General features: G+C 32.2%; 3 protein-coding genes and 2 long non-coding RNA genes across 6 annotated transcripts; 3 read left to right on the top strand and 2 right to left on the bottom strand.

The window, feature by feature from the left end:
* LOC104724038 lies at nucleotides 1,760–8,154 on the top strand. Its single transcript, XR_002033948.1, has 3 exons — nucleotides 1,760–2,147; nucleotides 7,715–7,978; nucleotides 8,062–8,154. It is a non-coding gene; the product is annotated as an uncharacterized LOC104724038 (long non-coding RNA).
* On the bottom strand, nucleotides 7,754–9,436 carry LOC104724039 (cytochrome P450 71B17-like). The gene is made up of 2 exons (XM_010442486.1): nucleotides 8,474–9,436; nucleotides 7,754–8,387 (listed from the first exon to the last, which is right to left on the bottom strand). Exons 1-2 carry the CDS (start codon nucleotides 9,371–9,373, stop codon nucleotides 7,776–7,778), a joined length of 1,512 nt encoding a protein of 503 aa, XP_010440788.1. The 5' UTR covers nucleotides 9,374–9,436; the 3' UTR covers nucleotides 7,754–7,775.
* LOC104728210 (DNA-binding protein HEXBP-like) lies at nucleotides 13,173–14,045 on the top strand. Its single transcript, XM_019231916.1, has 3 exons — nucleotides 13,173–13,462; nucleotides 13,551–13,667; nucleotides 13,761–14,045. Exons 1-3 carry the CDS (start codon nucleotides 13,358–13,360, stop codon nucleotides 14,043–14,045), a joined length of 507 nt encoding a protein of 168 aa, XP_019087461.1. The 5' UTR covers nucleotides 13,173–13,357.
* Nucleotides 15,455–16,840, top strand: LOC104724036. Of its 2 annotated transcripts, none has more exons than XR_757493.2 (3): nucleotides 15,455–15,783; nucleotides 15,925–16,269; nucleotides 16,371–16,840. It is a non-coding gene; the product is annotated as an uncharacterized LOC104724036 (long non-coding RNA). The 2 variants fall into 2 exon arrangements; XR_757492.2 differs by having other exon boundaries at nucleotides 15,470–15,783; nucleotides 16,069–16,269.
* Nucleotides 17,646–21,512, bottom strand: LOC109124677 (protein krasavietz-like). Its single transcript, XM_010442485.2, has 8 exons — nucleotides 21,360–21,512; nucleotides 20,835–20,858; nucleotides 20,401–20,506; nucleotides 20,237–20,305; nucleotides 19,294–19,787; nucleotides 18,549–18,813; nucleotides 18,080–18,288; nucleotides 17,646–17,983 (listed from the first exon to the last, which is right to left on the bottom strand). Exons 1-8 carry the CDS (start codon nucleotides 21,362–21,364, stop codon nucleotides 17,917–17,919), a joined length of 1,239 nt encoding a protein of 412 aa, XP_010440787.1. The 5' UTR covers nucleotides 21,365–21,512; the 3' UTR covers nucleotides 17,646–17,916.

Genomic DNA, 23,249 nt, shown 5'->3' with positions numbered 1-23,249 from the left:
GCATCAGTTTAACAAACGATGATTACTTTTACGTCAAATATTTGAGTCAATTTAAGTAAGTATAGTGATTCTTTTATGTGACACAAAACTTAAAAAGTTATCGTTTATATAACCTTTGTATAAACCTTTTTAATTAACTTTTTGTTATAATGGAAACAATTGCAAAATAAATAAATAAGATATCATCAAAGGAGAAAACATAAAAAGTTAAATGCGTCTCTAATGAAATTTCAGTCGGTTTATAAACTGAAGGCAAAAATTTTGTTTTAAAAAAACTTACGTCGTTTTAGATTGTAACGTAGATTAATATATAGACGTATTTCAATGTGTTTTTTTGTAGTCTTTGCTGATCAATTTAGTTTTTGACGTCGCATCAACCACTATATTCTCTCAATGATAGAAATTTGAATTACAAAACGAAAGATCAGATTGGTAGGTTTTTAAAAATAAAAGAAAGATGTAATAAAAATAAATAATAATAAATTTTTATTTTGCATTTTTTTTTAAATCATGATTGATCTTGCAATTCATCTTAAATTTCACTACAAAAAACGTGCCGATTAATGTCGGTTGTTATTAACCTTGAATGTTGATACTAAACTGGCATAAACCAAATAGCATCATTGTAAAACCCGTCGCAATAATGTATGATGTTAATTATTTTGGCATCAGTTTAACAAACAACGTTTCCTTTTACGTCAAATATTTGAGTCAATTAAAGTAAGTTTAGCGACTGCTTTATGTGACAAAAAACTTTAAAACTCAACTTATATATAAGCTATGCATATACCCCTTTTTTATTAAATTTTCTGTTATAAGGGAAAAGATTGCAAATAAATAAATAAATGAAAAAGAAATCAACAAAGGAGAAAACATAAAAAGTGAATTACTTCTCTAGTGAAATTTCAGTCACCAAATTCCATGTTTTAAAACAAATTTACGTCGGTTTAGATAGTGATGTAGATTAATCAACGTATTCCAAAGTGTTTTTTTTTTGTAGTGTTTACTGATCATTTATTATTTGTGACGCCGCGTCAACTGCTCTATTCTATCAACGATATGCTATAAATTTTAGTTGCGAAACGAAAGATTAAATTGGTAGGTTTTGAAAATAAACTAGGGACTGATCTGTACGTGCGAAGTTTTTTTTTGTTTTTTCCTATAAATTAATTAATGGGCCACAAGTATTGAATTGAATTTTAATAACGTAGGTAGGTTTGATTGTGTACATGTCCATTATCACTCTATCTTCCTTCCCAATAATCAGAGTTAGATAAATAAAAAAATAAAAAAAGACAAAAACGAATTAAGAAAATGAAACGGCTAATAGAGTTGTCTCCAAAACAAAAAATAAATTCGACCAAATTGATCTGATTAAGCCGATCATCTTTCAGACAATTTTGATTTTCCAGTTGGGAAACCCAGTTAAAGATCCATAATCAATCTGTCTTTTTGGATTCTTCGATTTCGACTTGAATGGATAAGTAAGGTAATAACTCGATCTGTTATTTCAATTTCCACCTTATAGTTCATAAATTGTTTAGATTTATCATTTACTTGTACTTTATGTATAAATATAGTATGGGTGTGGATCTTTAAGATATTGAATTGGATATGGTTCTTGTTCTACAGGTTTGAATCTTTTTTCCAAAATTGGTATTGAATTTTGTTGTTGCTTACATCGAATAAATGTTATGATTTCTATTGAAGTTTCTGTTATCCTAATTTGTTGCTTTTTTCTTAAAGATCAGGACAACAAATGAAGAATACTACATCAAAGATAAGAAACAAAACTCTTTCGATTTTTTTCAACGCCTCTAATTTGATCTGTAAAAATGCTATTGTTTAATTTTTATTGGTCAGAGTTAAATTTCTTTCAATAAGACGATCATTAGACACAACAACTGGACTGACGAATGAACTATAAGAAATGGAAATATTGGATTTCTTTTGCTTTGCAAGTAGATTCCGAATGAAAGATAAGAAACCGAATCAATGTTTACTTTAAGAAAGGTTGTATTTTTCATTTGAATAAAGTGTAATGTCAAATTTGTTTTTTTTTTGCTCAGGGTAATTTGGGTTTTAAGTAGGATTATTATACTTTCAAAATCGAAGTGGAGTTAAGAAGAAATCTATTCTATATCCTGGTAAGTTAATCAAGTTTGAAAAATTATTTTTTTAGCTTTCTGCTTTTTTTTCTATTTTATTTGATAGTTTAGGGTTGTGAACTACTTATTTACAGTAAGTAGTTTCTATTACCAATTTCTAAAAGTTTACCAAGTGTTAATTTAATATTTATACAAAATGAAATTTTTTAAATAGTATGGAACAGCAAGTTTATTAGTTCCATACTATTTAAAATTATTACAACAGAATCCACCTCGTGGAAAAAAGTTTGAGACTAAACCCACATCTGATACAGCATGTTTAGTTCAAACATAAAAATACCATACTAAATTATTACAACAGAATCCTTATTTTTTTTTTAAATCTTGTTAATTAACTATACCAATCCACGATACTCCTTCCAAACAAAGCTCTTGTGTAGTAACTTCTCCTCCTCACCATCCTTGAGAGTTTTTTCATCCGTTGTAAACATCCTATTATTATACCAGATATTGAAATATGCATTCGCAAATACGGTGAATTTTTAAACTATAGATTTATTCAATACGCATAAAAGAAAGAAAATAATTGTTACCTTCTTAAAAGTTTTCTTCTATCTTAAAGCGATTCATTTCAAATTCTGAAAAACTTCTTTGAATACCACATTTATTGTTTCCTTTTAAGGTTTTCTTCTTTATCCACAATCAAACCTTCAGTCATTTTCTAAAAGTAACTCTTGAAACTGCAACAAAAATCTGACCATGTGAAAAAACATGGCCTAGACAAATACAATCCAACATAATTCAAAGATTGTCCCTGATTTTTGTTAATAGTCATTACAAAAGCAACAACCAAGGTAACTGTCTTCGATGCATTTTGAAAAATAATTTAGTATCTGAAGAAGTACGCAATATCTTTGGAATGAGCACATTATCGCCTACTCTGTCTCCTTTAATCACAATAGCTTCCAAATCAAATCAGCCAAATGTGTGATCTGCAATCTTTTACCATTTATTAGCCCTCCTCTTGGATCTATATTCCTTAACAAACATTACTGTACAACCTATCTTCAATCTTGTTATATGATTTGGGACTCTAGATACCTTTAGACTATTTAAAAAAGCAGGGGTCAGCAATGGACTGTTTTCACACCGTTTGTCAATTGGTCTATCGAATCTGAACTTAGGTATGGCATTTTTTCACCTACAGACAAATAATAACGTGTATTTAAAATTTTAGGTATATTAGATATTTTCAAAGCCTAACATGAATTTTTAAAACAACAAATATAGTACTAACATTCTAGCTGATCAAGAATATACTTATTGATAATGCCAACATCCTCATTGGTGAGACATAAAATTGTTTTTTTTCTAAAGAACAAGGAATCTTTTTATCTTTCAAACACACTTAGAATTTCCATAAACCTCTCTACTTATTAATGACATAAACAAAATCGCATCATTTTAAAAAAATGTTGTAATATTGTATGACATTAAGTATTTTAGCATCAGTTTAACAAACGACGTTTACGTCAAATATTTAGTCAATTTACGTAAATTTAGCGTTTTATGTGACACAAAACTCAAAAAGTCATCGTTTATATAACTTGTGTATATCCCTTGTTTTAATTAACTTTCTTGTTATAATGGAAACAATTGCAAATAAATAAAAAAGATATCATAAAGCATAAAAAGTGAAATGTGTCTTTAATGAAATTTCAGTCGGTTTATAAACTGATGACGAATTTCTTATTATAAGAAAACTTACGTCGGTTTAGATTGTGACGTAGATTAATCAACGTTTTCCAATGTGTTTTTTTGTAGTGTTTGATAATCAATTTATTTTGTGATATCGCATCAATCGCTCTATTCTATCAATGATATTCTAAAAATTTGAATTACAAAACGAAAGATCAAATTGGTAGGTTTTTAAAAATAAATGAAGATGTAATAATAAATAATAATGAATTTTTATTTTGCAATTTTTGTTAGAACATGATCGATATTGCAATTCATCTTAAATCTCACTAGAAAAAATGTGTCGATTAACGTTGGTTGTTATTGACCTTGAACGTTGATACTAAACCGATATAAACAAAATAGCATCATTTTAAAACTCGTCGTAATAATGTATGACGTTAATTATTTTAGCATCAGTTTAACAAGCGACATTTACTTTTACGTCAAATATTTGAGTCAATTTAAGCAAGTTTAACAACTTCTTTATGTGACAAAAAACTTATAAAGTCATCTTTTACATAACCTACATATATCCCTTTTTGAAAAGTAACTTTCTTGCTAAAATGTAAACAATTTCAAATAAATGGAAAATATATCATCAAAGGAGAAAACATAAAAAGTTGAATACGTCCCTAATATATTTCAGTCGGTTTGTAAACCGACAGAAATTTCCTTTTTAAAAAAATTATTTTTATGTGACAACCCGTCCCGTGAACTCCATTAGCCTACTCGCTAGCTTGCCCCCATAGATCCCAAGCTGGTCCTGCAAAGCAACGATCCTAACTTCTCACTATGAATAGGAACTATTCATCCAAATCCACCAGTAAGTTATTAGTGCGTCAGGCGTTCCTCGAACCCTGGTCTCCACCTTTTAACAACATTCCCACAGGACAAGCTGTCACCAATTGTTCTGCAAGCTAGCGGGTAGGCTAGTGGGGTTCACGGGACGGGTTGTCATAAGTTGCAACTATTCATTGTAGAGTTGTGTTTATTCGAATATTCGTATCTTTTGAAATCTATTTGTTTGAACTGTTTTCATTTTTTTGCCATGACACAAAATAATATAAAGTTTTAATATCAACAGTTTTTACAGCTTTCTAAATTATTCTCTAGCATTCATTCTTTTAAAAGTAAAGAAACTCTTCCAATTCTTGATTTAACAACAGATTTTTGGAATGATGAATTTAAATTACAACTTTTAGTTAATTTTAAATATAAAAATTTAATGTCTATATATAATAGCAATCCGAATAAATGCCACCAAAAGTTGTGTTTTATCAACCGTACCTTTTGGATATTTTTTTTAAAAATCTGTAGAAAAATTAAATTGTGTGTTTTACAAAAAGCTGTGATTGTTCATTATAACGGTTTTTTTGTAACTGTTCACAGTAAAGTTGTGTTTATTCGAATATTCATATCTTTTGAAATCTAGATATATTCATCTTTTTGAACTGTTTTTTTTTTTTTTTTTGTCATGACACAAAATAATATAAAATTTCAATATCAACAGTTTTTACAGCTTTCTAAATTATTCTCTGGTATTCATTCTTTTAAAAGTAAAAATATTTTTCCAATTCTTGATTTAACAAAAGATTTTTCGAATGACGAAACTAATTTACAACTTTTAGTTAATTTTAAATATAATATTTTCATGATAATACCTAGAGTTTTTTTCAAGGGTTAGATGGATTATATAGTAAGTTTTTGAATTTGACTTCTCAATATGATAAGAAATATGTATTTTATTTAAAAACAGTTTATATGGGTTATTAGGTGAAATCAAGTGCACACACAATATTTGCGATTTTTCGTAGCACCTTTTCATAACTTTTTTCATTTAATTCAAACGGTTGTATCTGTTCATTGTAAAGTTGTGTCTTTTCACTATATTTTATTTATATCTTTTCATCACAACTTTTCGGTCTAATAGGTGTGTCTATTTAAATAGTCATGTCTTTTAAAGTCTCTTTATATTTGTCTCTTCATCAGTAACTAACAAGTTCGTTGAAACAAATTTTCCATTTTATGTTGAATCTAAATAATTAAATATTAATATCTAATATTCAACGTGATTCTATAATCTAACTAAAATTTTATAAATGATTATAGCGATAGAAAAATTTAATACAACTTAATATAGAATTTACAGTTGCGTCTATTTTTATCGTAAGTTTTTGTTAAAAAAATAGTTTAATATTTGAAAATAAGAATAACAATCTGAATAAATACGAACAACAGTTGCAACTTTGCTTAGTATTTTTTTTGTAAGAAAATTGTTTTATTCTTTTTTTTAAAACTCAAACAGTTGTATCTTTTCATTTTAGAGTTATGTCTTTTCACTATATTTAATTCATATTTTTTCATCACAACTTTTCGTTCTAATAGGTGTGTCTATTTAAATAGTCATGTCTTTTGAACTTTCTATATATTTGTCTTTTCATCAATAACTAACAAATCATTGTTCGTTGAAACAAATTTTCCGTTTTGTGTTAATTCTAAATAATTTGAATATTAATATCTAATATTCAACGTTATTCTATAATCTAACTAAATTTTTAGAAATAATTATAGCAATATAGAAATTTAATAAAACTGAATAACAACATGTCCCGTTGACCCCACTAGCCACCACTAGCTTGCCCCTATAGGCCCCAAGCTGGCCCTGCAGGACATCGATCCTAATCCCTCACCGTGGAAAGGAACTTACATCCAAATCCACCAATAGGTTATTAGTGTGCCAAACATTCCTCGAGAAACGTCTGGCGCACCAATAACCTACTGGTAGATAGTTCCTATAATATAAAATTATATTAATATTCAAATTTATATTATTTTGTTTTTAATTATAATTATTTAATATAAAATTATATTTACTCATTACAACCATTAGTTCAATATTCTCATTTATGATCACTTTGTCATAATGATTTTTTTAATTATAGCTTTACCATAATTCTTCATTAAAAATCTTATATTTATAATACTTTAAACAATATTTTTTTGCAAAGTTGCATCTATTCTACATATTATTTTTTGTTAAAAGTTTTCATTTTGATGGTTGTGTTTTTAGTAACAATTTATGTTTAATTTATGTATACAACTATTTTATTACATTCAAATGATTTCATAATGTATAATTTTAAGTTTTAATTTTTATTTAATTTTTTCTAAAATACTTGATTTTATAATGTATAATTTTAAGTTTTAAATTTTATTTAATTTTTTCTAAAATACTTCTCCGTGACATCGCGGGGGTTATGAGTCCTAGTAATAATAATAATGATAGTTTGTTTTGGCAATTTTGTTTGAGATCTTGATAAAATTTGCTGATCAATTTGTTTTGTGTTAGCCGCTCTAGTGTATCGACGGCGGAGGTGGATTAAAAAAGGGTTTTGAGAATTCTGTCCAAATTCAACTTATCTATTATTGAATCGGTGATGGGTTCCTAAAGATTTCAAAAAATGAGGACAAAGTTTTCTCGTATTCCTCTCTCTCTCTGTTTCAGTTTCTCTTTGTGGCCGGAGAATTATAGAGTCGATGGCATTAGCATTGACCCGGAGCACTAAAATCACAAAAGCCTAGTGCTCCAAGATCAATGTTTTCATAAGATGTCTCCAACCTTTGGTTACATATCTCTCTTTTTGTTGTTTCACCTCTCACAGTTTCACAAGGCTTATCGAATTATTTCTTAGAATTGTCTAAACCGTTTTGAAATATAAGAAAGAGAGTATTATAAAGAGCCATCATGAGACTAAGCACAGATTTATCGAATCTTTCCTTTGCGATGTAACTTTTTTATTCATAGCAAACCAGGTTCACAACATCATCTTACAAGTACTTCGCATACGTTTCTGTTTATATTACAGGACGTACAGAGGAAGTTTATTCAAAACTTAGTACAAATTCTAGAACTGGAGATTTGTGCAATCACTTAACTCGAACTGGAACGAGCTTGAGAGGTACTTTCTTGACGACTGTAAGGGTACCAGCTTCTTCTTTATCGATGTCTTTATGTGTCATACCATCAGGTGCTCTCCAATCGAAGTAGTAAAGTAAGTTCAATAGTCCCAATTCCACAGTAGCTACCCCCATTGCTATACCGGGACATATCCTTCGACCAGACCCAAACGGTAAGAGCTCGAAATGTCTTCCTTTATAATCCACAGGGCTATCCATAAACCTCTCGGGGTTAAACTCTCCCGGGTTTGTCCAGTATTTCGGATCTCTCCCTATCGCCCAAGCGTTCACCAAGATCTGTCTCTTTGGAGGAATATCATAGCCTTGGACCTTGATGTGAGCCATTGTTTCCCTTGGGAGCAGAAGAGGAGCAGCTGGGTGTAATCTGAATGTTTCCTTGATCACAATGTTCAAGAAAGGAACTTTGTCGAGATCTTCTTCGGTGATTCTCTCCTTATTGTTTCCCAGACGGTCTCGGATCTCCCTTTGAACTTTCTTCATGACTTGCGGGGTTTTAACGAGTTCCGTCATTGCCCATATCATGGTAATAGCTCCTGTTTCTACCCCTCCTAGTAATATATTCTGGCAAGCAGAAAAAAATAATTGTAAATATGCAGATTCAGTTTCTATGCAAATGTGTTGAAACAGATCTTGTGTTTTTTTTTTACCGTTAGTAATGCCTTGATGTGATCTAACGTGAGGGTCAAGGCATCATCTTCGCCTTGTTTATTCATCACATCCAACATAACATCGACAATATCTCTGTGATCTTTTGATATTTTTCCAGGATGTAAATGATCATCGATCACACCTTGAAACAGAGTATCGAGCTTGACGAAAACATCTTTGAGCCTCTTGTGTTGCCCGGAAATACAGTCAACGAGCCATCCAAGTCCAGCAATAGGAAAGAAATCAGAGCAAGTGAAACTTCTCTGAGCTCTCTCGGCTTCAAACACAAGCTCTTCGACCTTGTCTTTATCGATAAACTCACACTCGTGGAACCTTTTCCCATAAGCTACTCTGAACAGGATACTCGCGGTTAGCCAGAAAAGGGTTTTGCTCATATCGACTGGAGATCGATCCACCGCTGATTCCGACAGTTTCGTGATAAGAAAGTTACATTCTTCCTCTCTGATGTACCCGGAAGACTGAACCTTTTTCAAACTTAAAAGCTCACGCACAAAGAACTTGCGCCGCTCCTTCCACTCGTCACCGTATGGTGTAAAAGCCACATCTTTAAAACCCCGAGAGGTTAGCCTCGGACCAACAAGCTTAGGTCTGCTGCAACAGTCTAGGTCATGAGTTCGTAACACCTCTTCAGCTGCTTCTCTCGATGAGATAACAGTTACAGGGACAAACCCTAAGTGAAGAAGCATAACGTGTCCTGTTCTTTCGGCTAGACGTTGAAATAACTTGTGAGGCAATTCTCCAACTTGGTGTAAGTTTCCGATAACTGGTAACGTTGGAGGGCTAGGAGGAAGGTTCCATTTAGAGCGTTTGTTCTTCTTGCTGATAAAGATCAACGAAGCGAAGGTGATGATTAAAAGACAGAGCAAAGAGACTACCATTTTTTTTTGTTTCTTTTGTTAGACAGAAAAATGAAACTGATATGCTCTATGTATATTAATAGTAGTCACACCGCTTACATTTTAATTAGATTTTTGTTTTTTTCTATCATATGTTAATATATTACAAAGTAGGAATCCTATGAAGCTAAAGTAAATATAACATATACTACATAATTATAATCTGTACCAAAATCTTTATTATGATAAAATAAAAAAAAGTTGAACATGATTAATAATAAAAAACTATAATATATAGTTTATAGTAAAACACAAATAATTACTCATATTGAGATATTAAATTCATGCATTTTAGTATGGAATTTAAAAGTCACATGTTACAAAATTTTCTTGTTAAGTTATTGTTTTTTAATATTTAAATTATATTATATAATATGTATTATAATACTAACAAAAAATATTTTCATCAGATAACTATGAATAATGTATAAAATTATATATGTAGATTATGGATAAGGTACATACATAATTCACAATTTTTGTAACTATCTAGATAATACATATGTTGTAAAAAAGGGAATTGAACTAAAAATTAATAAATGAGTGAAAACAAAAGTCTCTCCCACTCCACTAAATTAAAATAAAAAATAAGTAAAAGGAAAATAAATAAATAAATATGTAGAGAGAAAGACTCAAACCTACAACATATGTATTAATTAAACAAATACACAACCAACTGACCAAAGCAAATTTCTAGTACATATACTTCTACAATTGCTTTTATCATTTATCATTGGTGGTCTAAAATAGATGTTTTGGCTGTCTTATGAGCGGACCGGGCCTGTGTACACTTTAAAGATAAAAAAACAGAAAGATTTATTAACGATTTGTGTCCATCACTGATAGTTTGCATGGTTGTATAGTGTCTTTATTAATTTTTGCTCCACAAACACATTAATTGTAAAAAATAGAATGAAAATTTTAAAACTACCCTATATGGTCATGTGGTCCATATGATATCTACTAAAAAATAAACTCTTTAAATTTTTCTCTATTGACAAAATTTCATTTAAACCATAATCGGGCTACAAAGATACAATAATCTAAATTAATGTATTATTCTTTGATGAGCTGATAAGGATGTCTGGTTTGACTGCGGTTCCTTTATTACTATTGCAGAGCAGAGGTTTAGATTACATATTAAGTACGTAATCTAAACCTCCCTTTTGTCTGGTTAGAGTACATATATCACAAATTTTGGAAATCAAAAGACCAAAAAAATTAGGGGTGGACATTTTCGGTTTATGTTTGGGTTCGGTTCGATTTGGTTTATTCGGTTTTGGTAAAACTCTAACCAGACTCAACCGAAATTAGTTTGGTTTAGTTTGTGTTCGGATCGGTTTATGTTTGGTTTGGTTTGGTTCAGTTTGGTTTTAGTTTTGTTCGGTTTTAATTCGGTTTATAAATCAAATAATGTAACAAAACAAATTTGATTATGGTTTTATAATAGTTAATTAATCAAAAAAATTTGAAAAGCTAGAAAAATAAAATTAATACCTAATATTAAATATAATTAAATCTATATTTATATTTAATTAATTTTATTAGAAAAGTTAAAATAAAGTAAAATAGAAACCAAATGCAAGTATTAATAGGTAAGATCACATATTTATAATTTTAATAAGATTATTAATTTAACTTAATAAACACATTGGGTTATTGGTTCGGTTCGGTTTTAAACTGAACCGAACCGAACCATTTGGGTTGAGAAAAAACCTAACAACATGGTTGAAGTATAGGATTGGGTTTGGTTTGGGTCGGTTTGAATTCGGTTGGTTCGGTTTGGTTTGATTTGTTTCACTTTAAATGCCCACCCCTAAAAAATATATTAAACATGAGATCCAACACTTCCCTTTATACTTGGTAAACTTAAAAATACTCCAAATATGACACAAAACTACTAAAACAAAATAAAAAAAAAATCTAAAACTCGGTATCACGCAAAAATAAAGAACTCGACTTAAATTCGGCAGTCGGTAAAAAGGTTTATGTGCACTTGTTGAAAGACAATCAGTCGACATTTGTTGAACAAGTGCACACAAACCTATTTACCGACTGCCAAGTTTCGGTCAAGTTCTTTTATAACCATTTTAACAATCTTATTCAATGAGTTATATTTTATTATAAATATTGTTATGTAGTTTAAAATTCGGTATCACATAAAAATGAAAAAACTCTATTGAAATTCGGCGGTCGGCACATAGGTTTGTGTGCACTTATTGAAAGACAATTAGTTGACACTTGTTGAACAAATACACACAAACTTATGTACCGACTGCCGAGTTTCGGTCAAGTTCTTTTATAACCATCTTAACAATCTTATTCAATGAGTTATATTTTATTAGAAATATTGTTATGTTGTTTTTTTGCCATATACATTTTTTACCACTAATGTTTTTAAATCATAAGTTTTCTATTTAACATAGATATTTTAAAAATCTCTATAAATAATGACGATATAGTTTATTTAAATATTTTATAATTTACATAATATTCAAACATTTGCATTCATTGTCACAATAATATCATATATAAACGCAATCAAATAAGAAAAATTCGAAAAAATATTTTTTGAAAATCATGGAAGCTCATAACCTTTGGAGCTATACTCCACTTACTAAAAGTTGGGGTTATGGCTCTGATTGGTATCACTAATTAAGATCGTTTGCAAACGAACCACTCCTATGATTACTAATCAACATATCGTTTGGAGATAGTGGTTGGAGATCTTGGTTAAAAATCTTGGTTGGAAAAGATGGTTAAACCTTACTTTTGGTGGTTACAAACACCAACTTGAGTCACTCCATGAAACCAACGTTGATGAGGTTTAAAAGTTATATAGCTTTTATTTTGGCATTTTGTTGTTTGTTTTTGGTATTGAATTATTTTTATCTCACAAAATAAAGAAAAGTAGTGAATATAATCTAATTTTACTCATAAATTTCAGGATTTTTTTAACCTTTTTTTAAAAAAAAAAAAAAACACTATTGAGAAGAAACATCAATGAAAATTTTCTCTCTTTCTCTTATATATGTGTGCATCTTACAACACCATGTCTTAATACAAGTTTTCTTCGTATACAAAAAAAAAAACAGTTTCATTTTGCTCCAAAAATAGTTCTTGTTACACAATCAATGTTTTAAGTCCATCCATTATGACTTCCGAGCATCGTCCAGAATCATCACGTGGGAGATCATCACGTTCAAGATCATCTGTTTCGAACCGTGGTCCAGTAAGTATCGATTGCATTGTAGATTGGATGCATAAAAATTTAATTTAACTATGTTCATATTTCATATTATAAATTAAATAATAATTTATTATTTTAAATTTTCATTTTCCAACTAAAGTAGTTTAATTATTTACTAATTATTATGATTTATACATTCAACCACTTCAATGGTACCTATCAAACTAAATACTCAACCGTTCTTTTTATTCATACTATTTTTTCTTTATGTTATCTTTAACCGCTGTTTTTTTAATCGCCTTTTCTATAACCGCTCCTAATTTTTTAACCGTCTCGTTTAAACATGGTTACCAATCAGATCCTATATCTTTTCTACATATACTTCTTCTTTATTACAATAATTTTAAGATTAGTTCAACTGGAGCTGGAACTGGATTATGTTTTCAGACTTGGTTTATAGCTTGATTTATCCGGTTATGATAAACCGGCTATTTGTGTTTTTTGTCACATTGAAATTTTAATTTATCACAGGGGTATAATTATAAAACCAACAAAAAACAAGAAATTAGAGTGTTTCCGCGAGAGAGAAACCCTAGCCTCGCCTCGCCTTCCGCTCGCCACATCTCCGCCGTATGTAAGCTAAACCAACCCTACCACTCATCTCATCACCGCATTTCGAACTTCTTAACCAAATCGTTCGCAACCTTGGCCGATCAAGCCGCGCGATCAGAGTTCTAGGTTTAGAAACTTGGATTCAGGGTTTTGATCCATTCACCATGCCGAGACATAACGCTGAAGAAGCAGATGTATGTTTAAGATGTGGAGAACTTGGACATGACATGATCTTGTGCAAGTATGATTACACTCAGGAAGATTTGAAGGTAAAGTTTTGTTATTTTCTCATTCTTGTTTAAAAATTTTCATTCAAAAAGAGGCAACTGATCATGACCATAGTTGGACTTTAACCAGGATATCAAATGCTATGTATGTAAAAGCTTAGGCCATCTCTGTTGTATCGAGCCTTGTCATTCACCGTCATGGACTTTATCTTGCTACAGATGTGGTCAACTGGGTCATACTGGACTGGTAAGTTGTTGAGATTTTGATTTGGAATCATCTACACTGCTTATTGAGTTCGAGCCTCTAGAACAGGATTGATCTTAGAATTTTGATCTCTAGGCATGTGGTAGACACTACGATGATTCTGTCAGTCCATCATGCTTTAAGTGTGCGGGAGAAGGGCGTTCTAAGTGTCACTGCCCTGATTCTTCCAGCATATGCAGTAGGGAAGAAGGGCATTTCTCACGTGAATGCCCGAATCCTTCATCGAGCATTAGCGAGTCAAAGAACAGAGAGGCTCACCGTTTATGCTACAAATGTAAAGGAAGAGGACTTATGCTCGTGAATGCCCCATTTCTTCACTTGTATAGGCTCCGTATCTCTCTCCGCATTTGGGTTCTTTGAGCTCTTCACGATCTTTTCCTTTCTCTCATGTTATTCACTTATCTAAAGTACCAATTTTTTTTCTTTGTTTTGTTTCAGGATAAGTGGGATATATATATGGCATCTAATAAGAAACTTCCACTTATTATTGCAGTGCATCGACCAATTACTAGTCATTTTTTGGTTTGGTGAACTAGACAAAATATCTGGATACAGTATCAAGACACAGTATCTGGACGCAACATCTAGATGATGTTCGTTTGTGTTATTGGTTCATAGTATCTGGACGCAACATCTAGATGATGTTCGTTTGTGTTATTGGTTCATGTGTCCATAAATTTTATCTCGATTCAATTATGTTTGTTTTGTAATTTTATATCTGTATCTGGATACAATATATGTAAAATATCAAAAAACTTTTTATTTAATGTTGAATATGTTTTAGTGGTTTAAATTGACTTATGTTTTTTTTCCTTATTTTCATATATATTAAATAAATATTTAAAAATGAGATTTTGTGTTTTTGGTAGAAAAACAAATTTTGCAGTTTTGGCGGGAAAACAAGATTTTACGAATTTGGCGAGAAAATAGAAAAACGTAATTTTGCGGTTTGGCGGAAAAAGAGATTTTGTGGTTTTGGTGGAAAACGAGATTTTGCGGTTTTGGCGGGAAAACGTAATTTTGCGGTTTTGGCGGGAAAACAAGATTTTGCGAGTTTGGTGGGAAAATGAGATTTTGCAGTTTTACGGGAAAACGAGATTTAGCGGTTTTGGCGGGAAAACAAGATTTTGCAGTTTTTACGGGATAACAAGATTTTGCGGTTTTGGCGGAAAAACGAGACTTTGCAAGTTTGGCGGGAAACGTAACTTTGCGGTTTTGACGGAAAAACGTAATTTTGCGGTTTTGGCGGGAAAGCAAAATTTTGCAGTTTTGGCGGGAAAACGAGTTTTCATGTTTTTGTGTGTTTTTTTGTAGGAAAACGAGTTTTGCGGTTTGACGGGAAAAGCGAAATTTTGCGGTTTTGGCGGGAAAATGAGATTTTGCGGTTTTAGATAAAAATGAGATTTTGCAAGTTGGTGGATGAAGAATTGGAATTTTAGAATTGTATGTATATTAGAATTGAGAAAAAATATTTTGCAGTTATTTAATTAAAATAGGGGTATTTTTGACTTTTACAATTTATAAATTCCAAACTCTCTAAAAAATCTTATCCAGAAATTCAGTTTTTTTTGGATGAGTTTTTAAAATGTATTGTATCCAGATGAGTTCCTAATTATTACTAAACGAATAACAATAAGTATTTGCATCCAGATATTGCATCTGGTTCACGAAACGAACGTGACCTGACTCGTTTAGGTCATCTTCATTGGTGGTATTTAGATGGAGATGGTAAAGTTGTTTAACAAAAACAAAGAATTTAATTATGCAAAAAGTGAATGAAAATGTTAACGATCGGTGTTTACAGGAGGAGTTTTAGGATCGTTAAGGACCCTGTGCGTGTCACCTTCTCATTGGATGAGGGGAAAATAAGTTTTTTTTTTTGTTTTTTTTTGTTACTCTCGCTCTTTTCCCGACTCTCTCTATTTGGCTAGTGTCGAGGGAAGAAATCAAATCGGAACACTCCACCGGCAACATCGGTTCATCAAATCCGTCTGTTGATCTAAGTCGTCGCTATCATCATCTTCGTGGTTTAGGGTTGCTCAAATCAGTCGTTATCATCAAATCTGTGGTTAAATGATGCTTCAATCTGTTTATATTGGTAAGAATCTCATGATGAATTAGGTTTTTTGATGTGATAAGAAATTAGGGTTAAACGAATTGGGAATTTATGTAAACAAAGTTAGGCTCCTAGGTTGTTTAATCGATTGAGAATTGATAATTGATCTGTTTGTATTCTCAGCCTGTTCCTACTCCGAGTGGGAATTGATGCTATTGAAGATGATGTTATTGAATCATCTACGATGTTCGAGTTTGTCGATGATAAGGTGTTGCGTTTGTTTTACGTCTTATGTAACTTATCACTGCATACTGAATATTTTGTTAGGTGGAGACCATTGTAATCAAAGCTATAGGAAAGCTTGATGATCTTGACGAAGAGCTTAACACTTACTCAACGGGGCTTCCTGAATTGTACAATTTGCATTTTCCTGAGCTCGCTAAGATCGTACATGACAAAATCCAATATGTCAAGGCTGTAAAGCTAATGGGGAATCGGATTAACGCACCAAAGCTAGACTTCTCTGAGGTTATAACTTGTTTACCACTCTCTTTTGTCTTTTATTTGTCCGGGTTTGATACTTATTGAATGCTTACCTATGGAGAGCTTTGAATGGTTTTCTTGTTTAGTTATGGTACAGCAATCCAGACTCTTCTTCAACTTAAATACTCAGAGCCTCAGATTCTCAAAAAGTTTTGCGGGTTGGAAGGAGCATTAGAGAGAATGAAGCTGCAGCTGGAGGAATCAATGGCGGATGAATACAAGAGAGACTATGCTGCAGATGTGGAGAGCCTTCGTGGTGAAGTGGAACTGATCGTCTACCAAAAGCTAGGACTTTTATGAACCATGATCAGTAAGAAAGCAACTCCCTGTGCTTTAATTTCTGGTTGGAAAACCTTTAGCTTTAGCAGTTGTAGACAAATCTAACTGTCTTAAAGATAGAGTTGAAGATGTGTAACTTAGGCGGAGCTTACTGATCCATTCAATTTTGCATGTTATTGCCTTGACTTAAGAGGTTTTCTTCCCCTCGTCTAGTTTCATATAGTGTTTGCAATGTTTTATCTTTTATGTATAGAATAAACTTCCACTATTTGTTTGATTCGTGTTCCATGTTAAATGAAAGAGTTGCAGACACGTCAAACGTACATACTTTAGTGATCATGTCAAAGCCTACATTTTTCTTTCTGGCAAAGATCATGCTCTTGTCGTTTGTAATCACCGTAGTGATATTGATTGGCTTATAGGATGGGTTCTGGCTCAGGTACATAATTTAATCATACAGTTTCATCTATCTTCTTTTTTATGTTTTTTGTTTGAATCCATAAACAGGTCATATATGATGTTTACAAAATTTAAAAATTTGAACGAAATTCATTATACTATAATAATTTCCAGAATAAAAAAATTAATTTAAGGATCCCAATTTTATGTACTACCAATGGATCCACAAAATTGTAAAGTTTCTTAAGTGGTTAACTTCACTTTTATTCAAAATTTACAATTAAAATTTTTTTAAGCAACTTAGCTAACAACCAACCAATGGAGAGATTATAAGTCTTTTTCCAATTTAGATAGTATCAATTTGTATATCTCTCTGTCAATAAGTTTAGGGATCCTGCATTCTGTAATTGCAGTTTAAGCAAGGTGTGTGGAATAGCATCTGGAACAGCTCTTGGGTGGTTACTTCTCATAACTTTGTAGGTTGCTGTAGTTTTTCTTGTCTGTATCGTCTTTGTTCTGTCTCTTTTGTAAATGACCTTTGGATGTTAATAGAAATCCATCTGTCCACAAAAAAAAAAAGTATTTTTGAGCGTTCTAAAAGCTCTTCATTTTTGCTGATGTTTTTTTTGTTGCTGCCATCTTATCCATAACCAAAAAAACAGTACAATTACAATAAAGTGCTGAGGAAAAGTAAAAAACCGAATAAACCATAAATAAAACAGCTTTTGCTTTTGCCTAAATCCGTTTGCAAAAGAATCCAAAAACAATATAGGAAAACAGAGTCATCAAAACCAACAAAAAAAATTGAAAATGAAACAATAAACTTCGAAGTGGACTTATTGCCAAAATACAAAGCAGAGTACAGTAAATATCATAAGCAGAAGTGACAGATAGAAGAAACTCGGAATTATTATTGTCTTCATTGCTTGTTTATTAGGAACATAGATCGATCACTCACTCTTCTTCCTCCGCCTCTTCAAGCCAATTCACAAATGGCTCTAAGCTTTTCACAAAGGTTTGCCTGCAACATTCATCACAAGAAAACATCACGATGAACTTTTTAGTTACAACTTACAATAATAAAGCTTCCCATTATGTCATCGAACCAAGTACATACCTGCCCTTTGAGTTGGTTCCTTTACGGAACCAGTGGAGAATGGTGTCTTCAGCGAGGACATCGAGTTCATAGAGCGACCTCACTACTTCTGGGAAAACTTTCATAAGCTTTGCATCCTCGTAGCATTGCATTTGAACTTTGTACATCAGTTCCAGCTCTAGCTTTCCGCTGCTGCAGAAGGTGTTCAGAAGCGGAGCCCATGTTTTCACCTACACAGGTAAAAAATCAAGAGATAAAGTGACCATAAGGGATCACATATTATTTCAAGGCTAATAAGACATCAAAAGCGATTAGCCCTAATGATTTCATTATTCACGACTCCCACTTCTCTTTTATTCATGACTACCAACCAACTAAAAATTAGCACAAAGCCATTTGCAGTTTGTGGAATAACACACTATACGAAGCTTTTATATAACATGATAAGTATGAATTGAATGACTGGGTTCTCTTATCCATAGAATCTTACCTGGCGCAGAACAGTGTTAGCATTTTGCTGCTGATTTTTTCCAGACCACTGAACAGCATCCATTAAACCATCCCAAACAACACGTACAACCTCAATGTCAGGCAGCTTAGCATCTTTGATCTGTTGCTTCACAGATTCAATGACTTCGTCTACATTACTCTCCTCCTCTGTGACCTTGCTTGTTAGAACGGTTTTGATTTCCCTCAGTTTCACCTCAAACATTTTCTTTGAATGGTACTCCACTAGATCGGTCAATCCCTCATTTCTAAAAATCCAAGAGGTAAACACGTTATTTCAATTCATTGTACTAAATACAGAAAACAAAAAAATCGCAGACATAGAATGTAAAGGCAGACGAAAGAGGATAGCATTAGCAGCAGCATCTGTACAATATGCTTGATGAATGAATAGATTAATTGCGATAGCTGAAAAACAAAATCACATTACTCTAGACATATAGTAGTCAGATTAATGAATAGATCATTTAAAATAGTTGAGTTACTGACGAACAAAATCATTCATACTTTCTTAGTTAGGTAGCTAAACAGAATGATGTACAATTTTACATGCATTTCTACTAAATAATTCTGGACAATGACACCGATTTTATATATTCATGCAGTTTTTCCACCATGTAATTAACTTCAACAAATCAAATTTGGGAAATGCATGCAATGCAATCAGAGCTAAAGAAGTATCAACATGTTACCAACGAGGGAGTGTTATATAACTGAATGAAACTCACGTGAAATGCTCTGCAAAACTTTCAGCAGATCGCCTTACAGGTGGTAGGAAATCCATAAGGTTGTCTTCCATCTTGCCACGCCTCAGAATAGAGATCAAGTCTTCAAGACTGTTCTCAACCAAATACTCCTTGAAGAAGTCTGTTACAAAAGTGAGCACTATCCCTTTGGCAACGAGATTATCCTTGAGTAATGGCTGGAAGACAGTTTCTGGAGGTAATCCTGAGAGCTTCTGGGAAAAGGCAAGTGCTGTGAAGATAGCAAGCTTCTTCCTTTCATTTTCCTCAAAAAGCTCCAGTGACTGCAGGAATCTCCGAGTAACATTTTCAAGGTTTTTTATGAGGAAAGGCTTCCTCCGCAGAATTTTCTGTATATAGACTACAGATGGTAAAATGGCTTCCCGCTTGGGTTCACAGTCAATTACAGAGTACGTATGGCGTTCTCCTTCATCAGATTTCACTGTTCCAGGTTGCGTGCGTCCTCCTATGAATATAACCTTAAACACAAGCTATCTCAATCAAAACTCATTTAAAAAAAAAAAAAAACAGACAAAACCAGCAGCAGACATAAGAAATAATAAAACAAACATCCCACGAATAGAAGAAAACAGAACCACCATAACAAGAAAAGAAAAAACCAGGAAGATCTTTACAGGCGCCATTAACAAATTTTACACATATGCTTCCATACAAGTGGACATCAGAATCACAAAACAAGACAATGTTTGATTCTAGTATCATGAGCCCCTCTTGTCAAAGAGACAAGAAGTTGTTATGCACATGATGTGATCAAATACACAAGTTACTCTTAGGCTTAGCAAGACACTGGAAACAGGGGAATAGGACTACACCATCAATGTCAAAATTAAAGATTATAGTAAGAAAAAGGTTTATAGGAAAAAAGATCACCAAGGAAATGTCCAGAAAGATTTGTTTGTAAACTTACCTCAAAGAAGATGTCACCATATCTTGTGAAATTAAGATCTGATGATTCAATACTTTTGGCAACAAGTTCCTAAACCAATCAAACAAGAGCTATAAGCTTATAGAGCAAACACATGCAACAACAAGTAGGACATCAAAATCTGGACAGGAAACAGCAAAACATACCAGATCACCAGCATTATCCAGGTAAATCTGGACCACTGCATCAGAGAAGGCTGCAGGGTCCAGAGGAGCAGCAATATTCCGTTTGCGGGTCTTAATCCGCGTACCTCTGCTCGTACAAACAAAGAATATATAACTAAGAACAACTTTTAAACATACATGTTATCCAAAGAAAGAAAATGCTAAAAACTCAGCAGTAAAAGATAAAAACTACAAATAAAACCGCACAATAGTCAAACTAATAACTTAAAACACTTAAAACTCTAACTAAAGGAAAAGATTCACTAGTTGAAAAAAAAAACCAACTTCAACCTTAATTGTAAATAAAATACTACTATAATTCAAACAAAGAGCAATCATATCCCTCAAACAAGAACAACACACACGAGTCAGAACTTATCCTATAAAAAAACTCGAAAAGAAGAGAAATGACTAACCCGAGAGTGGGTTTCTCCTTCGAGCTGCAGGACAAACAAAAGGAAACAGATTAGCAAGTTGTTCAGGGTGAAATAACCAAGTGCAAATGCAAGAAAAGAGAACACAATCTTTGTTAAAAAAAAAAACATGATAAAGAAAACGAAATTATGTTATTCCAATCATAAGAAACCCTAGAAATCGAAAAACACACACACACACACATTTCGCAAACATGAACCATTCCCACAGATTAACATTGAACGGAAAACATTGATTCATAAACGAACACAGTCTAATTCAATTCCATATTCTAAAGAATAACCCAAATCGGCGGCGAATCCGATATTTCACAAATCCCAAAACATCTTTAAATCGAATTCAATCAACCCGCAGTGGAGTTTCATCCACCAAATGTAGAAACATCAAAACCAAAAAAGAAAACAATAACCGAAGAACGAATTCAAGATTTTCGCCATTAGAGAAGAGATAAATCCATTATACAGAGCGAGGAAAGAAAGAGATGTTGCGGGAGTGAGGAATCTTACCTCATAAACCAAGATCAAAGAAGAGATGAGCCTTTGACTCTTGTGGATCTGAGAGCTTTTTGTTCGAAGCTCAAAAAAAAAAAAAAAAGGTATCTGAGAGTGAAGAGAGAGAGAGAGAGAGAGAGAGATAAAATCAGAAAAGCAGCTGAAGTAGGAGGAAGAGGCAATGCTGTGTATATAAAAAGCCTTCTGTCTCGACGCTCTCTCTGTAAGTAGAGATAACACCGTGAATATCTAAAAGACGTATTTACCCCTTTCTCACATCACCCAAAAATATCTTACTCAGTGACTACTACCTAAAAGGCTGAAACCCAACCGAGTCTGACCAGAACAAATTAAATTCGGTTCTATACACTGAATAACCGAATGCCCAAAACCTATATACCAAATGGTTCGTAACCGTTTGGCTTCTTAAAACCCGGTACACGGAAAAATTGCCAAGAAATAATCTCCCAACAGGTTCAGTTTAAGCGTTTAACCCAAAATACATGCTGACCCCAAGTTATACGTCATTCGTTCTACTTGTATAGTTGTCACTTGTTAGTTATGGTTCGATTCCATCCAGAGCCGGCCAGAACTACAACCAGAGCAAGCAGGTGCTTGCGGCCGTCAGCCAATATCTAGTCATTAATCGATTTTTTTTTGTGGAGTTCTCTTAGTTTGATGGTAAAATTAGTTAATTTTTAACTACATGTACCAGGGTTCGAATCCCAGCACCTCCATATTCTAATAATATATCATTTTTTCTTTTAAAAGTATTTATAAAATATTAGGCTTGCAGCCCATATGCTCAGCACGGGCTCTGATTCCATCAACTTACTCTGGGCGTTCAGCGTGTTCGGGTATCCGAGTCGGTTTGTTCGGTTTTGAGAAAATTCGGTTTTTGAAAAATCCTGCCGAATTGAGCCGAAATTAAATTCGGTTCAGATCGATCGGTACTCGGTTTATTTGGGTCGGTTATTTTAAACCGAATAAACAAAAAAAATATGTTAGTGGACTACATTAACAAAAAAACCACCAAATTCATAATGGACCTAATCTATATAATAATAACAATTTGAATAAATGCGACCAACAATTGTGTTTTTTCAATCGTACCTTTTGGATATTTTCTGAAAAGTCGTGTTGGATCATTGAAACGGTTATTTATGAAAAGTTACAACTGTTCACTATAAAGTTGTGTTGATTGGAACATTCATATCTTTTGATATATATATATATATATATATTTGTATCTTTGAACTGTTTTTTTTTTGCCATGACACAAAATCAACTAAAATTTCAATCTCAACAGTTTATACATTTTTCTAAATTATTTTCTAGCATTCATTGTTTTAAAAGTCAAGAAATTCCTCTAATTTTTGATTTAACAAAAGATTTTTGGAATGATGAATCTAATTTACATATTTTAGTTAATTTTAAATATAAAAGTTTAATGAAAATACCTAAAGTGTTTTTCCAAGAGTTAGATGGATTACATAATAAGTTTTTGGATTTGACTTTTCAATATGGTAACAATCCGAATAAATGCCACCAAAGGTTGTGTTTTTCAATCGTACCTTTTGGATAATCTTCCAAAAAATCTGTAGAAAAATTAAATTATGTGTTTAACAAAAGTTGCGATTGTTCATTGTAACGGTTTCTTTGTAAAGTTGCAACTGCTCATTGTAGAGCTGTATCTATTTGAATATTCGTATCTTTTGAATCTATTTATATTTGTCTGTTTGAACTGTTTTTTTTTGCCATGACACAAAATAATATAAAATTTCAATCTCAACGGTTTTTACGGATCTCTAGATTATTCTCTAGCATTCATTCTTTTAAAGTAAGAAATTCCTCCAATTCTTGATTTAACAAAAGATTTTTGGAATGATGAATCTATTTTACAAC

Source organism: Camelina sativa, chromosome 11, assembly GCF_000633955.1.
Source record: "Camelina sativa cultivar DH55 chromosome 11, Cs, whole genome shotgun sequence".
NCBI classification, from domain to species: Eukaryota; Viridiplantae; Streptophyta; class Magnoliopsida; order Brassicales; family Brassicaceae; genus Camelina; species Camelina sativa.
The sequence above is the reverse complement of the archived record's forward strand: the minus strand, read 5'-3'. Positions and strand labels throughout refer to the sequence as shown.